The sequence below is a fragment of the Protopterus annectens genome, chromosome 13.part0, assembly GCF_019279795.1.
Source record: "Protopterus annectens isolate FY-2018-M chromosome 13.part0, PAN1.0, whole genome shotgun sequence".
NCBI classification, from domain to species: Eukaryota; Metazoa; Chordata; order Ceratodontiformes; family Protopteridae; genus Protopterus; species Protopterus annectens.
This window is the reverse complement of record NC_056747.1, coordinates 722202634-722225488: the sequence shown is the minus strand read 5'-3', so window position 1 is coordinate 722225488 and position 22855 is coordinate 722202634. Positions and strand designations below refer to the sequence as shown.

Below are 22855 nucleotides of genomic sequence, written 5' to 3'. Positions count from 1 at the left end.
CTACCTCACTCCATTGTGTTGCTGTGACAGGCAAGCATCTTGATTTACTGAGGCTCTGGATGGACTACTGCTTGTTTTTCCACATGCCACACTATATGTGTTGCTAATGGTTACTCGTAATGGGAGCCTACAAAGAGATCACTGGGGTTTAAACTACCAAAAGCTAGCCTGATGAGAAGAACCATGTGGAAGAATCCAGTCCCCCAGTCTGAATGTTCCCTAAAATCAGACATTTCAGTGTTCACTGGAAAATTTCTATTTGCAAGAAAGCAAAATGTACCATAGTCAGAGAGGCTAATAAAAGATCTAAACAAAGTTGCTTATCGAGTCCATTACCAGTGGAACATGAAAGTTTTGCCAAAGAAACTACCTTCTACTCAAGAGAAAGAAAAGCTACTCAAAAGGGCAGCATATACACATTATAAAATGCAGTGGGGTGAACGGTGACTTTTTCTAAATCATTTTAACTTCCAGATCCTGAACACCTACCATCTAGCCTTCTGCCTACATCAAAGCTGTCATGGAGTTTGACATTCATAGCAAGTTGTCTAGGAATGGAAAGACCTGCACCAACTTAATTTGCAGGCTTGATGATATTCGTGCCAAGCATTTGCTAGAAATGACTGATGGCAAATGACTGACTTCTGAACTGCAAAGAGTCATTACTTATGCAAAGATTAAGAATCTGATACATAATGTAAAACTGCACACACACACACACACACACACACACACACACACACACACACACACACACACACACACACACACAAAAACATACTTTGTCCTTTCAGAAGGATGCTGTCTCACCCGGCGTGAAAACTGGATTCACAACTTCATCTGCTGAAGATGAATGCTTAACTTTTCTATTTCTGATAATAAACAAGGTTTCAGGCCTTTTGAAGAGAATAGTCCCCATTACTAATTCTGGTCAAATGTCGTCGACCCAAAAAGTTTGTAACAACAAATGGTCTCAGTTCTCCTTTGAGGTAATAAACTTGAAGCAGACATCTTTTCTGCTCCTGTAGCTTTGTCTCTTGCATATGTATCCAAGTTGCTCAAATCTGGTCTTGTACTGTAAATTAATTTGATGGGCATTTCTGACATTCATTTTGGTCTGAACTCAGATTCATGTGGTTCCTTGAATGTTTGTAGGGCCATTTTATGAGGTACTTCCTAGCTCAGGCTTCCTATTAGTTGGACCATAGTCCTCTCCTTGGGCATATGCTATACTCTTGAGAAGCCTGCTTTTTCATGCCTCTTCCTGAACAGAAACCTCAGATCTACTAAAGAGGTCAAAGTCCCTACAGAAAACTGTCAGTCTCAATGTCTGTGGTTCTCACACCTCTCAACCTCTTACAGCAAGAAATCTGGACAAAGCCATGAATAAAAGTGGGACAAAGGCTAAAAAATAGGGATGATTTTTAAATACTGCTCTTACAAACTTAGAAAGTTGATAGAATAATAGGTTTTGCATTAGCATGAATTTTCTGAAGGGTATGAACTCAAATTCAAACGTCTGTCATTATTTTCTAACTTCAGTCTTTAATGATTTGCCAGTGATTTGCCAGAAAACTACAATTTTATGAAAAATGGGCCAAAAATATGAGGCACAAATCTGGTCATTCTGCGAAAATCTGTACAGTTGAGAGGTATTCTTCTTGTCATCTGATGGTTCACAAATACCAAAATGAAAGCAAAGCGTTCATAAGGCCTTAATCTGTGATGCTCTGAGACCATGTTAGAATGGTGGCGTGAAAGGAAGGTAGTGGCCAAACTTTTGCAAATTCAGATTGTTCAAGTTCTGAGCTCTGAGACAGCTCTGAAGAACAAAACTAAAAATATCAAATGCCATCAAAAAAAAAAAAACAAAACTATAAAGTAAACAAGATATTTTTGTCCTCTAGACCGCATCAGTTTGCTACTGAAATTTGTTTTCTACAGGTACACTTGTTAATTTAAGAAGCCAGGATGAAATACACTCCAAAAATGCAAAAAAAACATCAAAAACTACAACATAATTTGAAGGTGCTCTCAATCTGTTAATGCTGAGCAGTGGAAAATACCCGAGCTCTCATTGCAGTTAGGTTCAGCAAATGGGCAGTCCTTGAAGGATGGGAAAAAAGGTACAAGCCACTCACATGTAAAACAAACCCAAAGTCCTGCCTTGATCCTCAAAGCCAAAGTGTCTCAATGTACAATCATGCAGAACAATCTCTAATGGTGGAACCAAACTAGTTCAGAACTACTCTTAAAAGGGAAAAAAGACAACATACCTTTGTAGCAATTGCTATTAACTGGTCTTCTTCTTTTGTAGAGGTTATGACTGGGACTGTACAAACAGGTTGATGGCAATCCTTCTTTTCCTGCAAAAATAGATACTGGGTAAATAGGTTCTATTATCACCAAATCTACATATTACATTCTAGAAAAAAAGTTGAAATCAGGTCTAGATTACCATATGGGTCATTTCAAAATACTGGCAAAATAAATAAATAAATAAATTACTCAAGTAGTATATGGTTCCTGCAGTACTACCTTCAATAAAGCACTACTTTTTATCTGAATTTTCTTCTAGCTGACCTAAACAGTCTCCTGTGCTGTGTCAGTCTCAAGCTTACTATACCGCAATAATTAGCTAGTAAAGGCTACAAAGATATCTACAGAAATACTGTGTACAAGTTTGTATGCATCTGCAGTACATAAACCAAATAATTTGTCCCAACCCTTCCAGATTCCACTTAATTTACTCAAGTTGTACTGAACATGTAATGCACTGCATGTATCTCACTTTTTCCATAAATTAAAACTTCTACCATCACTACTAAAATGATCTCTAGCGATCGGTCAAAGTCCTCTCCATTATCCAGTTCTTACTTTTTATTCCCACACTTTGACCAATGTAATGTTAAGCATCACTGTCAGTTAAAGTACAGTTTTGTACCTACCATAAATGTAGATGTTCGAAGATCCACATTGCTGCAGTCCTAACACTCGGGGTAGTCCACTGTCCCAGTCGGCCCGAATACCAAAGTATAAGGCTGACGTCGGTCAAGGCGCATTAGTCTTACGTCAGGACGTCAGGGTACAAATGCACATGACCGACGTCATATCCTCAGTCTTTTCTTGCCCCAGATGTCAGAAGACCCTAAAAAGATAAGGCCAAAACCAAAAAACACCAAACACTCCTGTACCAAATATATGTACAATATATACAAATTTACAAAAGTACAACCCCACCCACACAACCACCCCTAAACACAGAGGGGAAGGAGGGAGGGTAAATTGGACTGCAGCAATGTGGATCTTCGAACATCTACATTTATGGTAGGTACAAAACTGTACTATGTTCTTCATCCCACATTGCTGCAGTCCTAACACTTGGGTAGAATCCCAAAGCAGAGGTAAGGGAGGCTGGCAAATCATAAAGAAGCTGGAGCTGTCAACATGCCCTGCAAAATAGCCGTGGCAAAACCAGCCCTAGATTTAGAGTAGAGAGGAAGGTGGTAATGCTTAGAGAAAGTATGCACTGAACTCCAAGTAGCTGCCTCCAAAATATCCTTAGTTGCCACCCCTTAGAAATGCTGTTGAAGTGGCAGTAGCCCTAGTGGAATGAGGCCTAATCCCAGCTGGAATCTCCTTGCCATGATGGGAATAACAAAATGCAATGCAAAACCCAATCCACTTAGAAATAGTTTGTTTTGACACAGGCTTGCCCTGAGAACTCAAAGCAAAAGAAACAAACAACTGCTGAGACTGCCTAAAATCCTTAGTCCTGCTTAAATAATAACGCAACTGCCTGTGTACATCTAAAGTGTGCAAAATCTTTCCCCCCTTATTTTGGGGATCTGCATAAAAAGTAGGCAAATGAATAGTTTGATTTAAAGCCACACTAGAAACCACCTTAGGCATAAATGAAGGATTAGTACGTAATGATACCCTATCCTTATGAAAAATCAAAAAAGGCTCAACCGCCATAAGGGCCTGCAATTCAGAAACCCTTCTTGCAGAAGTAATGGCCAACAAAAAAGCAGTCTTCCATGACAAGTATTTCAGTTCAGCAGTAGCCGCAGGCTCAAAAGGTTGTAGAGTAAGTTTCTCCAACACAAAATTGAGGTCCCAAGCAGGAGTAGGAGCTCATTGGGGTCTTATATTCTTTGCCCTCTAAGAAATTGCTTGAACAAAGGATGAGAAAACAATGGTGGGTCACAATCATAGTGAGCTGAAATTGCTGCAGCATGAATCTTAATGGAAGAGAAAGACAAACCTTTGTCCAATAACTCAGTAAGATATTGAAGAGCCACACTCAAATTAGGCTCAGAAACCTCCAAATCCTTTGCTGCACTCCAAAATAAAAATCTCTTCCATTTTTCTGCGTACACTTTCCTTGTACTAGGTCTTCTGGCTTCCATAATCACATTCAAAACTTGTTGAGGAAGTTGAGACCTGCTGTGGTTCAAAACAGAATATGCCAGGCTGTTAGATGAAGAGAGTGAAGCTTGACATTGAGTAGATGACCGTCCCTCTGAGACAATAGGTGTGGAATCAAAGGTAAAGGCCATGGAGGCTTCCTTACCAGACTCCTCAGTAATGGGTACCAGTGTTGCCGAGGCCAATCTGGAGCTATTAAAATCATCCTTGGCTTGTCTTGTCTGACCTTTAGGAGTACCTTTGGGAGGAGAGGCAGAGGTGGAAAGGCATACACATGAAGATTTTTCCAACTGAAAGAAAGAGCATCCACTTTCCAAGCTGTGTGATGAAACCTTTCGTGCAAAACTTTGGCAGCTGGTGGTTTAACGGAGAAGCGAACAGATCTATGTCTGGAGTTCCCCATGACACTGTCAATTTCGAAATACATGAAGATCCAGTTTCCACTCGTGGGGATCCATGATTTGCCTGCTTAACACATCTGCTAAGGAGTTCTGTGCTCCCGGCAGAAACCTTGCCTGAAGATTTAGTTGCAAGCTGAGCAGTCTCCCACAAAAGCATTGCTTGCCTGCATAGAGGATAAGAATGTGTTCCCCTTGTTTGTTGATGTACCACATGACAGTTGTGTTGTCTGTTAGAATCAACACCTGCCCTGGAAGAAGTAACTCCTTGAAAGCCATTAATGCAAACTGGACTGCTAACATCTCCTTCATGTTGATATGTAGATGCTGTAGTCTGGCAGGCCACTTGTCTTGTATCCACTTTCCATTCAGATGAGCTCCCCAAGCTATGTCTGAGGCATCTGTCGTTAGAATCTGACTCGCCTCTGGCCGGGTCACAGAGAGTCCCTTGTTTAGGTGACATTCCTGAGCCCACCACAAAAATTCCTTTTGAATGCAAGGTATTATTTGAATGACAGTGTCCAAATCCTGGCAGTGCTGTGTCCATACATTTGTGAGATACCATTGTAGCTTCCTCATATGCAGTTTGGCATTGGGAAGCACCAGAATACAAGATGCCATTAACCCTAAGGCTTGAAGGACTGTCCTTGCAGTCAGCCCGGACTGAAGAGATAGTTGATGAAAGTAAAGGGAAAGATTCTTTTGTTTGTCCGGGGTTAAAAAGGCCATCTGGGTTGCTGTATTCAGTCTCACACCCAGAAAGCACATGTCTTGAGAGGGTACTAGACTGGACTTTATTTCGTTCACAGAATACCCTAGGCATCTTAGCACTGCTATCACATATTCCAAATGCTGAAACAGGTCTTCCTTTTCTTGAGCCAGAATCAGGCAGTCGTCCAAGTAAGGATAGATTTGTATTCCTTGTAGCCTGAAGTAAGCTATCACTGGAGCCAGAACTTTGTGAATACTCTGGGCAGTAGATAAGCCAAAGGGCAATGCAGAGAACTGATAATGGGAATTCCCAGCTCGAAACGCAGATACTTCCTGCAACTTAGTCTGATAGGCACATGAAGGTAAGCCTCCTTGAGATCTAAAGTTACCATCCAGTGATCTTTTCCCAGCAGAGGTAAAAGCTGTTGTAACGTCAACATTTTGAACTTGGGAATGTCCAGATAAGTGTTGAGGATAGATAAATCCAAAATTGGTCTCCACGTGTTCCCCTTTTTTGGTACTAGGAACAGGCGAGAATAAAATCCTAGGCCTCTTTCTGGCACAGGAACCGGCTGAATGTCCCCTATTTGGAGTAACAGAGAAATTTGCTTGTGAGCCTCTTTTCTTTGTAGAGGAGGAATGTCTGGCATGCCTTTGAAAGGAGGCAAGGTATGGAAATAAAACCTGTAACCGTGGTGAATGATATCCAATACCCATCTGTCTTGGGTAATTAAACTCCAATTTTCTTTGAAAAGTGCCAGCCGTCCTCCCAAAGGTGCTGCCAGACGAGAAGGTTCTGGCAGCTGAAAAGGCAGGTCATTGGGTCTGTTTACGAAAGGACTGACCCCTGCCCTCACCAGAAGACTGAGCAGGTGAACTCCCTGTTCTAGGCCTAAAAGAACCTTGAGCTCTGCCCCTACCACGTCTAGACCTACCCCTAGACTGGGAATCATAAGAAGGATATGTCCACCCCTTAGTAGGCCAATTTCTACTAAACTTCGGAGGCTGAACCTGCAAAAAATCTTTAACAGTCTGCATAGACTTAGCCTTGTCCTCCATTTTCTTTAAAACTGCTTCCACAGGCGAACCAAACAACACATCAGATTGTAACGGAGCATCTAAAATCCTTGTCTTAACATGCTCAGCCCAATTCTGATCCCTCAGCCAGGCGTGCCTGCGAAGAACAGAACCAGTAGCAGCCACCCTCGAAGAGGCCTGTACAGCATCAAAACCACATTGCAAAGAATGCTTACCCACCTGTTCAGAAACATGAACTAAATCCTGCAACTCTTTACACTCAATACCTTCCGCCAGAGCATCCACCTTAGACTTCAATTGTGAAAGGAGATAATTTTGGTATTTTAACATGTGGAACTGGCAATTCAAAGCCCTCATGGCTAAAGTGGAAGAAGTATACACCTTCTTTCCCCATCTATCCAAAGCCCTTGCCTCTTTATCAGGAGGAACAGGATTTTTAACAACAGAAGCCTTAACACCTTTAGGCCCCTGAGAAACAGTTTCTGGGTCTGCCCTAGGACTCTTAAAAAGATACTTATGAGCTTCAGAGGCACCCTATAATACCTATCCGGTTTAACTGGGGCAGGAGGCAAAGAATCAGGGTTCAGGGAAGCCTCTGCAAAAACATCTTCCACCACATCCAGAACAGGAGGTATAGCCAAAGGCCTATGCTGGGGTAGAAACAAAAATTCCCTAAGCCTTTTCCTGGAATCAGAGAAATCTTGACCTTCCCATTTAAAATGCTCCCTCATGAAATGAAGAGTCTCTGAAAAAGAAAAATCCTCAAGAGGAGAAGCCGAAGGGGTAGAATCATCTACATCAGAATCAGAATAAGGAGGATACTCCTGCAAGTCTTCAGCCGAAGACTCAGAAGCCTCCGAACACTGCTCAAAACTCTCAAGCTCAGGTTCCACCCTAGGCCTCTTATCAGGAGGGGGCATAGAACCTCTAATCATAGTAATCAAATCTTCTGCCATTTTAAGCATATGTTTCTTAGGCAGAGACCCTGAAGAACTAGGAGAAACACCCACTGAAGTTAAACCTGGCCTGCCTCTCGAAGAAGCCTTGGAAGCAGAAGGGGAGGGCCTAACCACCTTAGGAAGGGAGGGGAGAACAGCTACCTGAGAAGCCCCCTCAGCCTGGCCTACCTCCTGAGAGGACACATCTTGTAACAGTAAAGTCTCTCCCTGAGACTCCAAAGAAACTTCTGGCAGAACCTCCGGCTCCACCGAGCCCTCTAAAGAACCGACGTCCGGGACAGACGGTTCTTCCAACCTAGGCTTTGCTGCTTTGTCCTTGCGCTTTTTAGACGAAGCGGGCGTCGGAGCATCCGACGGCATTTAATAATTACAACGCTTCCCAAAAACTAACCTGGCACAGTCTAATCTTCTCTTTATAGTGCGTTTATTAAATCTAGCACAAGAGCGACATCCAACAATGTCGTGCTCAGGCACTAAGCAAGGTATACACAAGGTATGGTAATCCCTATGAGGTATCTGTTTCCCCACAAGAAATACAGTTATTCACTTTTTCTGACATCCGGTTAAATACTGAGGCAAGAAAAAAACAAAATATTCCCCAACGGGGTACTTAGCCAACTTTGATTCGGTCTGAAACTCCGACTTCAGAAAATTTCAGAACGCCAACCTGCACTCGCAATACTGCTTCTGCATCGGACCATGCGGCAAAAAAGACGGAGGATATGACGTCGGTCATGCGCATTTGTACCCTGACGTCCTGACGTAAGACTAATGCGCCTTGACCGACGTCAGCCTTATACTTTGGTATTCGGGCCGACTGGGACAGCGGACTACCCCGAGTGTTAGGACTGCAGCAATGTGGGATGAAGAACATCCACTAATTCTTCTCACAATATGAGACAGTGTGTTTGGTTCCTGCCATTCAAGATTCTTTACTATTTTCCAAAGCTATAAACTTTTTGGTTATCCAGTGTTGAAAATTTTTCTACTTTGTTTCCTAAATGGTGTTCAGAGCCGAAGATAGTATTTCTACTGTATTTGAGTTCAGAGAAGTCTTATCACCATAGTCCTAGAATCAAAATCTTTAGAAATTCTGTCAGCATACTTCTATAATCAAAACCCCTTAACAATACCATCAGATAGTTTAATGGTTTATGTAACAGCTTATACCAATTATGTTACATGATTAAACCTTGCTGTCATACTCTCAGAATAAATTACATCACCTGTTTCATCCAACATAGCTCCATGCAACAAATTTTTAGTTCAGGTATTGCATGAGCCACAGTGCATAACTTTGCATTTACCAACATTAAAACACTTAATCTTGCACCCAAATTAAAATTAAGCTCGTTGTCCTCTTCACAAGCTTCATTAAACTCAAGGTAAACCTATCCCCACACTTCAATACCAATTCTCAGTATTATCTCCTTTTCCTTTCCTAATAATAAAAGCTATTACAAATCACTATACAACATATTAAAATCCCCTCAAGAGCCCTGTTTATACAACGGGACCTCTAAAGTTCCCTTCTCACACGGCACTATCATACTCTCTAAAGGTAGTGGTTCACTAATCTACACAGTTAATAGATTAGAAAGCTTATTGGAACCCCACATTTCTCTCAGTCATAAGTATAGCCCACTGACTTACCACCTGTACATACCCTCAGCCCACCACACTAGAACTGCTCCAATGTGTCCTCTCCAAAATTCAAGGCTGCCAAATTAAAAATATATTGTCAAAATAGAAAAAGCCATATTATTAAACCAAAATACTTCACTGAAACATAAATAAATCATTACTTCGCTGAAAATGTAAACTTCAAATAAGTAAATAAATATACTACAGCCAAAAAAACCCAAAGCTACATAAAAATAAACTCTTGCAGTGTGCAGGGGAAGAGGGGGGGGGGGTCTACACCTTCAATACCTAAACATACCAACTTTGATATTACACAGGTACTACAGCTTTGGAGTTAGTGTATTTTGATATTTTGTGTTGTGACACCCCACCTCAAGACACACACAAAACAGATACATAAAAATGAACAGACGCTGTAAACAAAAGAAGACATGGGAATAAAACAGAAAAAAATAGTCCCTCTGATTAGACTGGTTCCATCAGTCTGAGTCATATGCATTTGATTTTTTTTTTTTTGAATAAAGGAAGCAACATGTTATAGCTACTAGTGTTGAGGGAATAACTGCCATGTGGAAAGAGTATGACAGTTGTTACGGTGGTAGTACAGTAGTGTGCAACACAGCTTTATTACTACAACAGCAGAAAGTCATCAAAGATCAATAAAGTACAGTTGTGTACCTACCATAAATGTAGATGTTCGAGTGTATTCACTGTTGCAGTCATTACACTTGGGTTATCCTGCTGGCAGGCTAACCGCAGTCGGCCAGAGTTCCAAAGTCTAGGTCCGGCGTCGGTTGCTGTCGCATCTTCCCTGACGTCAGTGCACCAGGGGTATAAAAGATGCAACAGACGCCATTTTCTTCAGTTTTTCTTGCCCCAGATGTCAGGTGCCCACAGACAGGAAGGCTGAAAAAATAAAATTATGCCAAAAAGCATGCATGTACTAATATAAACATTTCCTTCATCTACAAGCAAATACACCACACACAGGTTGTATAGAGTTGACAAGTAAAGAAAAGTCCCAGCAATGAAAAAGGGGGATGGTGGGTGGGTAACCTGGACTGCAAGAATGAATACACTCGAACATCTACATTTATGGTAGGTACACAACTGTACTATGTTCATCGTGTTTCACTGTTGCAGTTGGGTGGCTGGGCCTAAATAGGATTAGGAGAGGCTACCAGACCCTGCAGAACTGCAGTGGCAAAGCCTGCTCTGGATTTAGAGTAGAGAGGTAAGTGGTAGTGCTTGGTGAAAGTGTGCACTGAACTCCAGGTTGCAGCTTCTAAAATGTCTTTGGTTGATACTCCTCTGAGAAAGGCTGCTGAAGTGGCTGCTGCTCTGGTAGAATGTAGCCTAATGCCCTTAGGCACTGATTTGCCATGTTGTGCATAACAGAATCGAATGCAGTGTCCTATCCATTTTGAAATTGTCTACTTTGAGATAGGCTTTCCTTGTGATCCTGCAGCATAGGCTACAAACAGTTGCTCAGTTTTTCTGAAAGCTTTTGTTTTGTCCAAGTAGAATCGTAGCTGTCTGTGTATGTCCAAAGCGTGCAGAAGTCTCTCCCCTTTATTCTGGGGATTTGGATAGAAAGTTGGTAAATGAATGGTTTGGTTAAGAGCCACATTGGAAACCACCTTTGGCATGAATGTTGGGTTTCTCCAAAGAGAGACCCTGTCCTGGTGAAAAATGATGAAAGGTTCCACTGCCATTAATGCCTGTAACTCTGAGACTCTTCTTGCTGAAGTTATTGCTAGGAGCAGAGCAGTTTTTCATGATAAGAATTTCATATCAGCTGTGCTGGCTGGTTCAAAAGGAGGCAGTGTGAGCTTTTCTAAAACAAAATTGAGATCCCAAGTAGGTATTGGTGCTCTCCTTAGGGGTCTTATGTTTTTTGCCCCTCTGAGGTACTGCCTTAGTAGTGGATGTGAAAAAAATAGGAGGTTCCGTATTGTAATGAGCTGAAATGGCAGAGGCATGGGATCTTAATAGATGAGAAGGATAGGCCTTTGTCCAGCATCTCAGTTAGGTATTGTAAAATCTGAGGTATATTTGGAACAAGTGCTTTTGCCTGGTTCCAAGCACAGAATCGCTTCCATTTTTCTGCATAAGATTTCCTAGTGCTGGGCCTCCTGGCTTCTAAAATGACATCCATAACAGCTTTAGAGAGATGTGCGGTCTGAGTGGCTACATTATCTACCATGCTGCCAGATTTAAGGTTCTGAGTTGACTGTGCAGAATCTGACTGTTTTGTTGAGTCAGAAGATGAGGAATTTGAGGTAAAGTCCAGGCTGGGCCTTGAGACAAGCTCTTCAGGATTGGGTACCAGTGCTGGCGTGGCCAGTCTGGGGCAATCAGGATCATTTTTGGCTTCTCTTGTCTGACTTTTAGGAGCACCATGGGAAGAATAGGCAGTGGAGGGAAGGCATAAACTGTCAGGGTTTTCCAGCTGAATGACAGAGCATCCACTTTCCATGCTTGTGAGTGATAAGTTCTTATGCAGAATTTCTGTAGTTGGCAGTTGTGAGGGGAGGCAAGAAGATCTATGTCTGGGCATCCCCATTTTCTTGTTATCATGCTGAACGCCTGTGGATTTAGTTTCCATTCGTGAGGATCCATGAGATTTCTGCTTAGTTCGTCTGCCAGTGTATTTTTCGTTCCTGGCAGGAATTGTGCCTACAGATGTACTTGATAGGTCAGTGCTGTGTCCCACAAAGTCATGGCTTGCCTGCAGAGGGGGTAGGAATGTGTGCCCCCTTGCTTGTTTATGTACCACATAACTGTGGTATTGTCCGTCTTTATTAATAGTTGTCCTGGATGTAGTAGGTCCTTGAAAGCTGTCAGGGCATTCTGTACAGCTAGCATCTCTTTTTGATTGATGTGAAGATGCATTTGTTTCTTGGGCCATGTGCCTTGAATACATTTTCCTGCCATATGTGCCCCCCAGGCATAATCCGATGCATCCGTTGTTATTGTCTGCCTGGCTGTGGGTAAGGTGAAAGGCTGTCCCTTGTTGTGGTGACAGGCCTGGGACCACCATCGAAACTCCTGTTGTAGGCAGGGAATTAAAGTTATTATTGTTTCCAGGCTGTGGCAATGTTGAGTCCAAACACTTTTTAGATACCATTGCAGTTTCTTCATATGCAGTCTTGCATATGGAATTAGTAGAATGCAGGACGCCATGAAGCCCAGGGCCTGCAGAATTTTTCTTGCAGGGAGCTGGGTTTTTGTTGCCATCATTTGAAAGTAATGAGTCAGTTGCCTTTGCTTGTCTGGCGTGAGATAAGCCATCTGGGCAGTTGTATTTAAGCTTGCACCCAGGAATATTACCTCTTGAGAGGACACCAGTTTTGATTTCTTTTCGTTTAGTGTGTACCCTAGGCAAATTAGTAATCTTTTTACAAACGCCAAATGCTTTAGAAGAATGTCCTTGCTCTCTGCTTGAATAAGGCAGTCGGCTAAGTAGGGATATATTTGAATTCCTCTGTCTGCAAAATGCAATTACTGGTGCCAGGCATTTTGTGAAGACCCTGGGCGCAGTAGATAAGCCAAAGGGCAGTGCAGAGAATTGGTAATGCATTGAGCCAGCTACGAATCTGAGGTATCTTCTGCAAGATTGTCTGATTGGGACATGCAGGTATGCCTCCTTGAGGTCCAAAGTAACTAGCCAAGCCTTTTTGCCCAGCATGGGTAGAAGTTGCTGCATTTTGAATTTTGGAATAGCCAGGAAAGTATTTAGGATTGACAAGTCCAGTATTGGTCTCCAGGCTTTGTCCTTTCTGGGTACTAGGAAAAGTCTTGAGTAAAATCCTTGTCCCTGTTCTTGCTGCGGTACTCTTTGCTGCTCTCATGGGCATGGGATCTATTCAATTTGTTTTTGTGCCTCTGCCCATTGGTTTTGTGGCAGGTCCGGCATACCTTTTGATTTTGGAAGGGTGTGAAAGTGGAACCTGTAACCCTGAGAAACAATATTCAGTACCCATTTGTTCTGGGTGATTATGTGTCAATTTTGTGAGAAAAGTGCTAGCTTTCCCCCTAGGGGTGCTGCCAAAAGGTAAGTGCTTGGCATTTGTAGAGGGAAGTCAATGGGACTGTTTCCTATAAAGTTGTGATTTGTCTTCACCTCCTTTGGGGGCTGAAGCACCCCATTGTTTAGGTCTGTAGGAGCCTTGGGGCTGAGATCTGCCTCCTGGGCATCTGTATCTGCCTCTTTGTGGCCTGTCTGACACCAGAAAGGACCAATTTTTTGAAGGCCAGTTTCTGCTAAACCTAGGTGGTTGAACCTGCAAGAAATCCTTTACTGTCTGCATTGATTTTGCTTTATCCTCCATTTTCTTTAACACCTCTTCTGCCTTAACACCAAACAAAGTATCATGCTGTAGTGGAGCATCCAATAATTTTACTTTAACATGTTCAGGTAAACTTTGTTCTTTCAACCAAGCATGCCTTTGAATGACAGAGCCTGTAACTGCGGCTCTACAAGAAGCCTCTAATGAATCAAAACCACATTGCAGAGTATGCTTTCCCACTTGTTCAGCTGCATGCAATAAATCCTGCATTTCCTTACTGTCAGGACTTTGAGTTTGTAAGCATTTTCTGTTTTAACAAAGACATGAGGTACTGTTGATATTTAAGCATGTGAAACTGGCAATTTAAAGCCCTTACAGCTAAAGTAGCAGAAGTGTAAACTCCCCCCCCCCCCCATCTATCCAGAGCTCTGGAATCCCTATCAGAGAGGACAGGGTTTTTAGCAGTGGAAGCCTTAATCCCTTTGGGACACTGAGAAATTGTTTCTGGGACTGCAGCAGGGTTTTTGTAAAGAAATTTATGAGCGTCAGGGACCCTGTAGTACCGGTCTGGCTTGACTGGTGCAGGGGGTAAAGAATCTGGAGACAGACTGGATTCAGAGAAAACATCATCAACAATATCAAGCACAGGGGGAATAGCCAGGGGCCTGTGCCGAGGCAATAAAAGAAAGTCTCTGAGCCTTTTCTTGGATTCTGAGTAATCCTGGCTCTCCCAATGGAAATGCTCCCTCATGGTGTGCAGGGTTTCCCCAAAAGAATAATCCTCAGGCGGAGAGGCTGAAGGTATAGATTCTTCTGCATCAGAGTCCTCATAGGGAGGGGGAGAATATCCCTGATCTGAAGAGAAATCAGAGGAAATAGAAACCTGTTCAGAGGAATCACAGTCAGTGTCTTGCCTAGGCCTTTTATCAGGCGGGGGATGGGAACCCCTGATCAAAATAATTAGGTCTTCGGCCATTTTAAGCATCTGTTTCTTTGGCATGGATGACTGTCCAGGAGAATGCTGTACTTGTTTCCTTGTCTTTAATGGTGTTTTTGACTTTGCCTTGGCTGCTGCAGTGGACTTAATAGTAAGCTGTGAAGGTCTGAAAACACCCTCAGAAGCCGATGCCTGCTCAGCGGCTCCGGACCCATCTGAGGGAATAGTTTCCGTAGGCCCAATACCTTGAGTTTCCACAGGCTTAGGTGTCTCCACGTGGGTGTCAGATGCGGCCTGTGGCTCTGAGGTAGCAGGTGTCAGGGGCTGCGAAAGTGCCTCACTGAAAACCGACGACTGGCCTAGAAGAGGCTTCATCGGTTTTGGACCTTGGATGCCTGTCCTTTTCTTTGCGTTTTTTATGAATTCCGGTCGTCGGCTGTTCCAACGGCATTATGTAGTTAACCCTTCGGCCAAAGTAATGTAAAGCAAAATCAAACAGACGCTTAATAGTGCATTTGTTGAATCTAGCACAAAACCGACAACTAGTAACATCGTGGTCAGGGCCTAGGCAAGGAATACAGTAAGAGTGAAAGTCCTTATGAGGTATTTTTGCTTCCCACAAGAAATACAATTATTAACTTTTACTGACATCAGTCTGGAGTAAGAAAAAGTTTCCCCAACGGCGTACTTGGCTTTATTGAAGACTTCGGTTCTGAAACTCTATTTCGAAATCTCAGGAGTCGGTCGACCGGCACTTGCGAACTGCTTTTGCTTCGGGCACCGCGCGGCAAGAAAGACTGAAGAAAATGGCGTTGGTTGCATCTTTTATACCCCTGGCACACTGACGTCAGGGAAGAAGCGACAGCAACCAATGCCGGACCTAGACTTTGGAACTCTGGCCGACTGCGGGTAGCCTGCCAGCAGGATAACCCAAGTGTAATGACTGCAACAGTGAAACACGATGAACATCAAAGGGATGTGTAGCATGAATAAGACTAATCTGAACTGCCTGTGGTTAGCCCAAAATTAGTTAAGCTATTCATTTATAAGCAAGAAGAGAAATAATTATTATAGCCATACAGCAAACCAAAGACTAAAGATGCATTCTGTACGTTAGCGATGTACTGCCTGTGTTTTCCTTTTGCTTAGAGGAGCACCTGTGATGCTGAAATCCTACATAATTTGCTGGCACAAAATACTCATGTAACTGCTCTCTAATACCAGTGAAATTCCAAACCTGAACATCCGTACTATCATGCTACGGCTGTGCTATAAAACAGCTTTCTTTGATGCAGTTCTAAAAGCTAACACACTGCGATTAAAATAGATTGTCATTTCCTTCTTAAATGAAATACTTTACTTATGCTCCCTTTTTAGGTACATTAAAAAAAAAAAAAATACTTGTGAGTTATACTCACCCCCCCCCCCCCCCAAAGTGCAAACTTAGAGACTGCATTTACCTTTTAACACAGCTGACGCTTTACAGCTGTCTAATTTGGAAAGCTGGGTGCACCAAGATTTTGCTATCCAACCATGGCAAAGTCATAGTTACAGCCAGGAAGTAACTTAGTTTAAGTGTCTGGGGAACAGCAGGTTGCTGTCGGAAAGCAAAGGTGGAGGGATGCTTTTCTGCTACTAACAAATACTCATAAATCAAAAGTGTGAAGACTAGCTATGTTTGCAATACATTTATGAAAGTCCAGTAATCACAAAAAACAATATATGGTTAACTTTATATTTTGTTTGTGTTTTTAGAGCTCAAATGAACATTTACGGAGAGTGAAGGCAGAAGCCATGTGCAAAACATGATATGCCCTAACTGCTAAAATATAAGCTGGTTGAATTATTACACATTTTAAGCTGTCACGTGGTGTACTTAAATTAAATTTATTTGCTTCAGAAGCCTATTTCATAAAATTTGAAATATGACTTTTTGAGAAGATGTAAAAAAAATAGTTGTGTAAGAACTTACCATAACCTTAGATGTCCTTCTCTTCCATGCTGCAGTACTCCTTACTGTAGGGAGGTTGCTGCCTGCAGCACCTGACATCCGGCCAGTATACCAAAATCTTAGGAGGAGGGCTACGTGCTGCATTGCTTGTCACAGCCATAAACTGACGTCAGCTATAAAAGTGATAAATGCACGTACCCCCTTCAGAAATGACTGCTGCATACAGTAGTACCCCTGGGGAGCAAGGAAAGGAAGCTTTTCAGACCCACATATGCCACCAGGCCAAAGGAACCCAATAAATGTATGTGCCCATTACAGTGTCCTGTTTGGATGGAGAGAAAGTAGGGAAAGTCACTCCAGATGTACAAAACAGAGCCAGAGGGGGTTGGAGGGGGGGACTGAATACTGCAACATGGAAGAGAAGGACATCTAAGGTTATGGTAAGTTCTTACACAACTATTCTACGACCTTCCATTCTCATGTTGCAATATTCATAACAGTAGGGAGAGTACCAAAGCTTTAGATATGATCCTGAGAAGAAAGCAGAGGGGCCTGGTTTAGGAGACCCTGCAAAATTGACCTAGCAAACCCAGTTCTGGCTCTGGAGACCAAGTCTAACTTGTAGTGCTTGGTAAAGGTATGGGACCGATGACCAGGTGGTCTCTTCCAGTATGGAAGCCTAGTCCACTCCCCTGAAAAAGGCTGCTTAAGAGGCAGCTGCCTTAGTAGAATGTGCTCTCACATTGGCAGTTAAAGCCTTTTCATGAAGAATAACAGGCAGAGATAGCTTTAGAAATCCATGAAGATATAGTCCGTTTAGAGATTGCCTTCCCAAAGGTCACTGGCTGAAAGGAGACAACAGCTGGGTCAGACTTTCTAATGGATTTAGTCTTATCCAAGGAATGAAGGGTTCTTTCAGATGGATTTTGAGTTTGAGGGAAAAAACGGAGGTTAATGTCTTGATTTAAGGACAATTCATTAACCACTTTAGGCATGAAGGAGGGGTTAGTCCTGTGGGAAACACTGTCCTTATGGAAGATGAGGTTAAGGAGGTTAGGCATCAATGCCTGGATTTCAGAGACCCTCCTGGGGGATACGAGGGCTACCAGCAGTTCTGTTTTCCAAGTACATAGTTTCAGAGATGCAGAGTGAGCTGGTTCAAAAGGAGGTAGTGCGAGTTTTTCCAAGGAGAAAATTAAGGTCCAATGAAGGCGGTATCGGTTTTCTAGGTGGTCTAATATGGAGTACCCCCCTTAAGAATAGTTTTACCTCTAATCTGGATGCCAAAGGAGGAACCAAGGGGAGACGGGTAGAAATGGCTGACAAGTGTAAAAGAGTAGGTCAGCCCTGAATGTAGAAGCTCATACAAGTAAGAAAGGACCATAGGTATAGGAATATGAAAGGGGCCTGTTTTTTTTTTTTGACACCACCTGGAGAATCGTTATCATTTTGCCACATAATTTCTCCTGGTACTAAGTTTCCTGGCCTCCTGCAGGACATTGAGTACATCCTCCGAATATAGGTGTCCAAAGGGGAATCAGAACTCAGAGCGAGTCTGAGGTTGAGCACCTGAGGGTGTAATAAGTGACCCCCTGTCTTGTGTGAGTAGGTCGAATCAGTGGGGTAAACCTGTGGTGATTGCCAACCCATGCTGTCTTGGCGAAAAGGGAGTCACCAGCAGGATTTTTGGTTTGTCCCTCTGAATTTTCAGAAGGACCCTTTGAATCAGTGTGAAGGGGAAAAAGGCATAAAGATACATCCCCGCCCAAGAAAAAGACAAAGCGCCCACCCTCTACGCCTGTGGATGTGGATCCCTTATGCAAAACTGAGGCATCTACCTGTTATGGGACGAGGCAAACAGATCTGCCTGAGGAATACCCCACCTGTGAATGAGATCCAAAAACACCTCCCTGTGAAGCATCCATCTGTGAGAGGGTGCATAGGTTCTGCTGAGAGTGTCTGCCATCACATTCTCTGCTGAAGGGATGTACACTGCTTGAAGGTGAATGTGCAATTCTGCTGCTACGGACCAAATCTGAATTGCCAGGCTGCAGAGTTAGTAGGACCTTGTCCCCCCTGCTTGCTGATATACCACAGGACAGTCATATTGTCTGTGACACCTTTTAAGCTGCCTGGTTGGAGAATTGGATGGAAGGTTTGCAAGGCTAAGAGAAGGGCCTTCATCTCTGATATTGATGTGGTCCCTTTGTCTGAGGGAGGACCACTTTCCCTAAACTTTGTTTTGTTTGTTTTGGGTTTGCAGGACAGCACCCCAACCCAGGTATGAAGCATCTGTGAAGATTTGTTGTAAGGGTGTGAGGACCTAATATACCCTGGTTGCGGTGTATGGCTGCGGTGTATGGCTGCAATTCAACATTGTACCTCTTTCTTCAGGCATGGGAGGAGAGGTAGAGGAGGATCCAGGGGGTGTGAATATTTGTTTCACCGACTCTTCACTACCTACTGAAATGTTCTCATATGTATCCTTGCTAAGAGAAGCATGGCCATCAAAGATGCTATGTGGCCTAGGACCCTGAGGAATTCCCTGGCTGACCATTTTGAGAGAGAGAGAGAGAGAGAGAGAGAGAGAGGAGTGTTTGGAGGTAATGTGTGATGGTTTCCACCTTCTGGCAAGGGATGAAGACTGCCATCTGGTCTGTTTTTATCCCGCACCCCAAGAAAACCAGGTCTTGGGTGGGTGTCAGGCGAGATTTTCCCTGGTTTACAGGGAACCCTAGGTTTGCCAAGGTATTGGACACCATGCCTAGGTGGTGACAGAGGGTGTGACAATCCTGATGAAGTATGAAGCGGTTGTCTAGGTATGGATATATTTGAATGCCCTGGACTCTGCAGTGGGCGATAACTGGAGCTAGTCACTTTGGGAATACTCTGGGGGATGCAAAAATCCTAAATGGCAATGCAGAAAAATTGAAAATGCAAGGAATCCATGGAAAAACGTAGGAACATCCTGTAACTGGGGGTGAATAGGAATATGAAGGTAAGCATCCTTCAGATCCAGGGCTACCATGAAGACTTGGTGAGGGATGAGAGGTAGGTGATGCAAGGTGAGCATTTTGAAAGTAGGCACCTTGAGTAATAGACCGAGTACAGACAAATCCAGGATTGGCCTCCAAAAGCCATCCTTTCTTACAACCAAAACATCCTGGAGTAAAACCCCTTGTTTGTCTTTTCTAGGGGTGATCTTTCTATGGTGCCCTGTGGCTTGAAGCTGATCCAGAATACGAGGAAAGGGATGAAGTTGACTTGAAGGCGGTTAGGGTATTCCCTGAAAGGGAGGAAATGTCCAAGTCAAAGGATCCTTTCTGGATGATGGAAAGGACCCAAGCCTCTGAGGTAATTTTCCGACAGGAGGGTAGGGAAAGGGTGAGGTGGAGGGATAAGGTGGGTGGAGTTGGGTAATGGGTTTGAGTCACAGTGGATGGAGCTCTGTCCTGGTCAGGCTGCCTCCGAAAGGGAGCTGGACTGAAGGAGGAAGCTTTTTTAGGAGTGGAATGTTTCCTAGGCTTCCTCCCGTCCCTTAGCCTGTGGGGCATTGGAATGAGATGATTGCCTCCTAACAAAGGTGGTCCTTTGAGGGTAGTTCCTAGGATACTTAGGAATAGGAGAGACTAACAAATGCTTTAGATTTTGTAGCTCCTTGTCCTTTTCCTATAGGGATTTAAGGAGCTCTGCAGAGGCTGCACCAAAACGGGCATTATTATCAAAAGTGCATCTAACAATTTGGTCTGGACATCCATAGGAAGGGGCTGCAACCTCACCCAAGAATATCTTCTCAGGACAGAAGCTGAGGCTGCAGATTTGGAAGATGCTTCTACTGCATCATAACTGTACTTTACGGAGTGCCTGGTTACCTGAGAGCCAGTAGAGAGCATGGCAGAGAGTTGTGACTTAGCAGGGGAGTCTGGCACATCTGGAATCAGTGCAGAAGCTTTTGATAGGGTATCTAAACAAACCTAGCCATGTGAGTTTGATAGCTTAGAGTTCTAATGGCTAGAGTTCAAGTATATACCTTCTTCCCTAATCTATCCATAAATTTGCTGCCCTTGTCAGTGGGAAACAGAGAGGTGGAGGGCAGCTGTCTGGATAATTTATCTGCTGACACTGCAATGACAGCAGGGTCTGTAGGGGGGGGGGGTTCTTGAATAGGAATGGTGTATCCTGAAGAACTTTATAAAATCTATCTGGATGTTTAGCAGCTGGAGTCAGAGTCAGGGGTCTGCGATGCAGCCAGAAAGGCATCATGAAAAGCTAGAAGCAGGGGAGGGACTGCAGATGGACAGGGCTGGTCCATCTGCAACAATTCAAAGCATCTTCTTTTTTTTTTGTTTCAGAGACATCCGAGGCCTGCCGTTTAAAATGTTCTCTCATCAAAGAAATGGTGTCCTCAAAGGAAAATTCCTCTCCTGAAGATTCAGGACTAATAGTGTCCTCCTCTTCAGGGGTAATGAAGTCCTTGGGGGATTCCATCTGGGAGCAATAGGTAAGTGATTCATCAGATGAAGACAGCCTCCTTTTCTGAATCCTCTAAGGCTTGCACAGGTGTGAGGGTTGGTACAGGTACCCGAGACTGGAGGGCCCAGAAAATACTTTGGGGAAAAAACGTCCCACCCAAGAGCTGGTTCAGCTCCTCTAGGTTCCCTATGCTTTAATTTTTGTTTCCTCTTCAGAGGAGCAGAAGGATGTATTGACTTAGAGGCTGACACCTGGGAGGATGGAAGGGGTACAAGTAGGACCTGACAATGTCCCAAGACGTGGTTTCCCTTTGCCACTAGGGGCTGATCAACCTCAGCGGACGTACTCTGTTTCTGCCAAACCGGCTTCCACCGTGGTTCCCGGTTCTAGCAGAGAAAGAGGCGTCTGATGAGATCCTGGGCTAACATCTGCCTCGAGAGTTTCACCAGACTCCTGAGGCGCAGCATGGGTGCCAGGCCTAACTTTCTCTGCCTTCTTCCGAGGCGGCTTGTCGGAGGTGCCCACCTCACTCTCCATGCCTAACGCTAGATGCCAGAGCCTCTGATTTTCTAAATAAAGCTTTAAAGCAGCCAGACAGCTGCGAAGCGTTTTTGGTACAAAGGACTTACAAATATCGCAAGACGTATGGTCGTGGCCTTCACCTAAACAGAATAAGCACGTATCATGCATCCCTTTCCTAGCTCACATGTACATTTGAAAAGCAATAATATGGAAACAAAAAACCCAATAGTGTACTTATCTGTATCAGATGGCCGACACAGCAAAGTAACTAATTCCCAAAGCTGGCAATTGGAGGTATGTAGATCACTGCAGGAAAAAAGTTCTGAAGGGGGTATGTGCAGACGTCACTTTTATAGCAGACGTCTGTTTATGGCTCTGACAAGCAACACAGCATGTACCCCTGCTCCTAAGACTTTGGCATACTGGCCAGATGTCTGGTGCTCAAGGCACCAACTTCCCTACGGTTATACTGCAACATGAGAGTAGAAGGACATCTTGCAATGCCACGGCTATACTAATTTTACTGTTTTTCACATAAAGTATCTTTTTTTCAGAAAATACCCTGAATTACACAGCTTTCACGCACATAACTGAATCACAGCTTAAATTATGCTTCTAGAATGCAAGATGTAATCCTTTAAAAAGGGTGATCAAAAACTGTTGCACTGCATTTTACTTTAGGCTCAAGTTTCCCACCAGGATTATCAAGCATTAAACCTATACATCATATTAACTTCACAAGAAAGAACAGGATATTTTGTTTTATCCCATACTATCTACGTTGTGTTAAACAAAACTTCCTCACCATCAGCTTTTTAGCTAGTGATTATGTTGCCTGTGGTATATTTTTCAGCAGTATTAATTGACAAGTGCGAATACTTTACAAAAGGTCGTATGTTTTTTCACTCCAAACCCACATTATACAAAAACTATAAAACTGCCACCAACACTAAAAACATTTTGTCAAGCATTTACTTAATATGACCTGGGCCCCATGAAGAAGGGAGACAGCGCTCCTGCCTTCTACCCAGGCAACTCAGGTTTGATTACTAGTGCAATCGGAAGGGACCCGTAGAGGAGAATGGGAGCGAGCAGCCAATGCCGGCTTGCCATCCACTGGGGAAGGGAGGCAGCTTAGTGTGCTGCACTGCTGACACCTGCAAGTATGCAATGTATTGCAACAGAATAAAGAGCCTATAATGCCCATGATGCAAGCAGTGAGCTCTTGGTCAGGGGGTTGAGTAAAGTGTGCATCACCTCCCAAGACAGCTAAAGCAGAGCTTGCAAGGTTGCCATAGTGAGGGGATAAGAGAGTCCTGCAGGATCTGCATACTGATCTGCTCCCTAACACCAGGCTCTCACCTCCACCAGGAAACAAATGGGCCAGAGTCTCATCCTCACAGAGGAATGAACAGATACATTGAGTGTGGGAAAGGGAGCCACTAGAACAGACTTCCATACCATAAAGAAGCATTTAATGTGGTTCTAGAGATGAAGAA

The 22855-nt window shown here is 43.5% G+C and overlaps 1 protein-coding gene across 1 annotated transcript in view; it reads right to left on the bottom strand.

Moving 5' to 3' along the window:
• The window catches only part of TNFAIP1 (TNF alpha induced protein 1), a 550340-nt gene that overhangs the window by 359103 nt on the left and 168382 nt on the right, over positions 1-22855 (bottom strand). Inside the window, exon 5 of the mRNA XM_044054883.1 lies at positions 2277-2366. Within this exon, the coding sequence (XP_043910818.1) occupies positions 2277-2366 (90 nt within the window). The remainder of the gene's footprint in view (positions 1-2276; positions 2367-22855) is intronic.